Source organism: Lepus europaeus, chromosome X, assembly GCF_033115175.1.
Source record: "Lepus europaeus isolate LE1 chromosome X, mLepTim1.pri, whole genome shotgun sequence".
In the NCBI taxonomy this organism is placed as follows: Eukaryota; Metazoa; Chordata; class Mammalia; order Lagomorpha; family Leporidae; genus Lepus; species Lepus europaeus.
In genome coordinates this window covers 63,749,170-63,754,393 of record NC_084850.1, presented here as the reverse complement: position 1 = coordinate 63,754,393, position 5,224 = coordinate 63,749,170, and the positions used below count along the sequence as shown (strand labels likewise).

Genomic DNA, 5,224 nt, shown 5'->3' with positions numbered 1-5,224 from the left:
ATAACCCTGATAGAGTGAGCACAGTAAAAGGTCTATCTAAGAAATAGTGGGGTGTAGGGTGTGGTAGGGTGAAAGCAGTGGCTCATCTTTCATTTTGAGACTATATTGTACACCTCCAAGGGAAAGAATGGGTGGATCAAGTCTCAGATTTTTTTCATGGGTGTGAGAATACTATCAAAGGTATTGAAGTCTATCTATTTACTGAAAGAAGTGAGTAAAAACGCATTGATTTTTGGAGGCAGAAAATTTCTGTGTAATTATGGAAACAATCTTTATTATTAAAATGAATATTATAAATTATAGCTGTAAATATACTCCAAGTGCAACATTTTCACAGTATCTGGGAGTAAAACAAAAAAAAATGACATAAAAATTCAGTTGCACAAGAGTTCCACTGATGTCCCCTTTCAGACCAAGTTAATTTGGTCTGTTATTCCTGGGGCAAATGGCTCCTCTTTGCGGAATTAGCAGTGCATAGAATTTGCTACTTAATTCAGTGACAATAAAAATAGCTAAACAGTTTGAATATAATAATGATAACAATCATGGAATAAAATAACAAAAATCATCTCATATTCAAAATCTCTCTCATTGGAATAATTATATGTATTTTGGGATCACAATTCAAGCAACTTTATATAGGCAACATGACATTATGTATCATGAATTGAACTTTACCATAGTTGAGATGTTTACTCTTTGTACTCCAATTTCATGGAACCCAGAGTTAGATAAATGAGAGGTCAGAAGAGAAGATTTTCCAAGGAAAGAAGACTTTTGGAGAGGAGATTGCTCTCTAGACAGCAGCTGCAGCAGTACTTGTCTCATAGTTAAGGCTTTTCCTGGAAATCAAACCCAACATTGGAAGGGAGAGAAGCAAAAGGCAAAAGAAACAAGACATGACCTGAAAGAATCTATAACTGCTTGTAGACATATTTCTTAAAATTTAACATCTCCTTTATGGGGAGCAACATAGTTGGTCACTTATTACAGGTAATCAGAAAGGCACTACTGTTAGATTTACTTCCTTAAAAATAGGTCTCCATTCTAGTCTATCTGCTACATCCTTTCCCATGAAAGTCTCCACTTTGATTTAATGCCTAGTCATAAGGCCTGGAATTCATACACTCCTGAGTAAATTAATAGCAAGCTAACATTACTCATTAACACCTTCAAGTCAATAAATTGATCAGATTACTGCCTAAGAGAGCAAGAGTCAGGGCACATGACAAAACCCTGATGTGGTAGAGAGGTGGACAAGGGGAAAGGAATCACTGAATACAAACCTAGATGGGCAGGCCTGGGGAGAAAGTAAGGAAACTGAACACTTGTCCTCTTTCTGAATGGAGTAGAAGGGCTGCTTAACAAATGAGCTCTAACCTCAGTCATTCTCCCAGGAAGGTCAATAATCTCTTGGAAATACTTTCTCTCCCCTTGAGAAAAAACATACCTTTAATGTGAAACCAGTAGGTTAACAAAATTGAATCAATGGCCTCCCAAATTAATTCTAAGAAGTGTAATTCATGCTAAAATAGAAAATAGTAAGTAAAGATAGTAGAGACAAGACTCTCTCATTACAAGTACCCACAGTTGGTTCACAATCCCCCCAGAATTATTACTTGTATTCTCATTACAACACTAAATTACAGCCAAGCACAAATCACTTTAAAGCAAACAGACCAAACATGGTTATAGCTACCCTTTTGAAAACACAGTTTAACACTCATTTAACACATCATAACATGTACTTTGCAAAGAATAATAAAAAATAATATATGCACTGTTGCTAGCAGCACAAAGTCAGTTTTCTGTTAGGGTACTATTTTAATAACAAAGTACAAGCAAAATCAATACTTATCCAGAGTAGATTTAAAAAAACATTCCATTAATCTTAGATATAAGAATTAATTTTAATTTCACCACTTTTCCCACCAAACATATTAGTATTATAACTGAGTGCCTAAAACTAACCCTTTTTCTAAATATGACAAAACCCCTGGATGGTTTCTATATTCTTTCTGGGTAAAGAATAGAATGTGTCTTCATTACATGGCACACAGATTTTTTAAGTACAACATTTTTAAACTTAGAGCTTTTTGCTAAAACATTTTTCAAAGTATTCTAATACTTATGACTTCATGTTTAACAACTACTCATATCCTGGGTCTATTTATTGTACAATAGTACCAAACACATAGCAGGAATGACATTGTACAGAGTACCCAAGATTGCCAGAAGTTATCTTCTGCACTTTTCTCAAAAGATTAGGGAATTACTTTCCCCAGCTACTGGGAGGTAAGCTGTGCAGGCTTCCAAATTGTATGGCTAGGAAAAAATTGACTTAGAAAAATCAATGCAGACACTGGGGTCCACATCACTTATTGCCATAAGCCCTACTCTGGCTTATGTAGATCATTTGATAGTTGTCATCTACTCTTAAATGAAAAAATACCGTGTGGTAAGGATTTTGAGAAGTGTACTGAATTTTGCTTCATTTTCTCACTCTGGCCAAAGCTTAGTAATCAATTAGTGCACTACTTCTTCCATAGGCTCAGAAAGTGCAGTAATCTGAGTTACCTTGATTTTACTTGAGAAGCATGATGAAAACTCCCTTTACTGAGAAAATCCATACATCTGTAGAAGCAATAGGAAATAAGTTAAGAGATCCAGAATTGTGATTGTCACTAATAGTGACTATCTGCTTTCTCCAGTGCTAGATGCCATCTAGATGAATTTGTATGAATTTTGGCAAACTACCTGCCCTCAGTAGATGCAATATGTCATCTTATACAGTCACAGAGGGTTACTCTATGTGAATCTGAGTAGTTAGTTTAAGCATATCAGAGGCTTGAGTTTAGATTTCCATTCAATGAATAATTGTGACAGATAATGTTTTGTATTGACACTGAATGAAGAAAATAGCTAGTTGAGATTTCAACCCCTGGAATATGGTCACACCATAGGAGATACGAATTATCCATATTTATAGCATTTTGTTTATACAGAATGAAATGTTGTCTATCATCCTTAAAATACACCCCAAAATATGATATCAGAATGTAAACTGTGATTACTAGTACGAATAGACAATGCTATTTCTTCTGGATAGTGAGATTCAGTAACAATTGTAACAAAACTAAGTGCTCATGGTGGTCCAAATTTAGTAGTCTCTCTGCGACAGATTCATTACATAGCACACATTATATGCTGGCTCTAGTTGAGAGCATATGTGTATAGAAAATCACTGAAATTTCATATTTTAAGACTTAAAGATTTGATAACAAATTACTACAAGAACATATCAATACTAATGATGGTGGGGTATAATTCTCCAATAGGCCCTACAGGAAAATGTGAACCCCCCGTGTACTTAAGACAGAAAATAACTGAGAAACAGTGAATGCTTCAAGTGAGTACTTCTCTATGGCCTGGTGTTTTGCAAATGTGTATTGGTGTACTTACATTCCAGGCCATATTTAGGATATTTTTCTATTTAGCATAATTCAGTTGTCATGGTAGAAATGGTATGGTTGCTAACAAAGGATTTTGTATGGAGCTGGATGCTATCATGCAAATCTTGTCTTGAAAGCCTTCTCCTGAACTCATTAGTGGTGAAGTAGTATATGACTGGGTCTAGGCAGGAATTCAAACTAGCGAGACACAGGGCCACAGAATGAAATATTAGAATCACCCTTCTGGCTAGGCAGCTTTTAATTTCATTGGATTTTACCAAGAAATCTAAAGGAAAACTGAAGTGATAAGGTGCAAAACAAATTAGGAATACTCCTGCACAGGTTAAAATCATCTTCAAGGCTTTCTTTTTTTCTCCAAGGTCCTGGGTCACAGGATATTTATCTTTCAATGATAAAACTGTCTTCCAGGTACAATATAGTACAATCAGAAGAGGAGTAACAAAACCAATCAACTCGCCGACAGTCATCATGGCAACAGACTGGGCTAGGTTGACATTCCTGGTAGGAAGATCCACAAAGCATTTGGTTCTGTTGCCTGGGGTGTCGTCACTGGTTCTAAGGAGAGGGAAAAGTAGACAGGCAAGGCAGATGATCAACCATCCAGCAATGCTGATGTATAAGTCATATTTTTGTTTGGAGTCATGAAAGCGAAAGGGGTACATGAGAAACCAAAATCGTCGTACACTGATGCAAACCAAGAAGTAGATGCTTGCATACATGTTAACATACTTCAGGTAGAAACAGAACATGCAGAGGCCAGGTCCAAATGGCCAGTCATGATTCAAGTAGTAAAAGATCCTCAATGGCAGGGAAAGAACTTGTAGTAGGTCAGCAATGGCTAAGTTTATCATAAATATCACAGCCCGTTTAGTCTCTTTCATATAACCATAAAATACCCACAGAGCTAATATGTTCCCTATAAGACCTGGCACAAGAATGACAGTGTATGTTACTGCATAGATAAAGTACCGAAAATCTGTATTGTCTCCATCTGACCCAATACATGTGTCATTTGCAGGCATGATTCTTCCTTCAGAAATTGTTTTTTCTTAAAGACTGATCATCAATGGGTTGGAGAGACTATAAAATAATCTTTCTGCTACATCTGTAAACCTCTACGTGGGACTTGGGGACTTTTGGAAGAACTATCTGCATATTTGCTTGGAATTTGCCTATAGTAACTACATGGGCGTCTAGTGTGCAAGTACAGATGATGAGTAGTTAGAATTTCCCCCTCTTATTTACTCTATGATCATGCCTTCTGGGACATCAGTACAGTGGATTCTCTCCCATTTGGATCATGAATGTGCCATATAGCAGTTCCTCAAATTCCCATATGACGATAGCCATCTCTTTACAGGTGTTTGGCAGGCAGTTTTTCTTTTGTTGGCTCACACAGAAGAAAGGTTTGCTTTAGTGCACAGAGGGTCCCACACTCTTCGGGGATGATTAACTCAGATCAGTTTTCTGGGCCGTTTTCAGATATGTGTCGAAAGCTAAAAAGTAGGAAACAAAGGAAGAGCTGCAATTGAAGGAAAACAAACCAGTTATTGTTTGGCACAATTTTAAAAAATAAAAAGCTTAAGTGTAGAAAAATGTGTTAGTTTGAATGGAAAGTTTTGACATGAGTGAGAATGATATGCACGGTTTCAACAAGGCACTTTATAACAATACAGCTATATAGCTATAAGGAACCTGAGATGTAATCTAGCTTCTTGTTGCTCAAAATCCATGAATCAACATCACTTGGA

At 36.4% G+C, this 5,224-nt stretch overlaps 1 protein-coding gene across 1 annotated transcript; it reads right to left on the bottom strand.

The window, feature by feature from the left end:
- Nucleotides 1–3,493: 3,493 nt before the first annotated feature.
- On the bottom strand, nt 3,494–4,495 carry GPR174 (G protein-coupled receptor 174). Its single transcript, XM_062182969.1, has one exon. It carries the CDS (start codon nt 4,493–4,495, stop codon nt 3,494–3,496), a length of 1,002 nt encoding a protein of 333 aa, XP_062038953.1.
- Nucleotides 4,496–5,224: the final 729 nt, after the last annotated feature.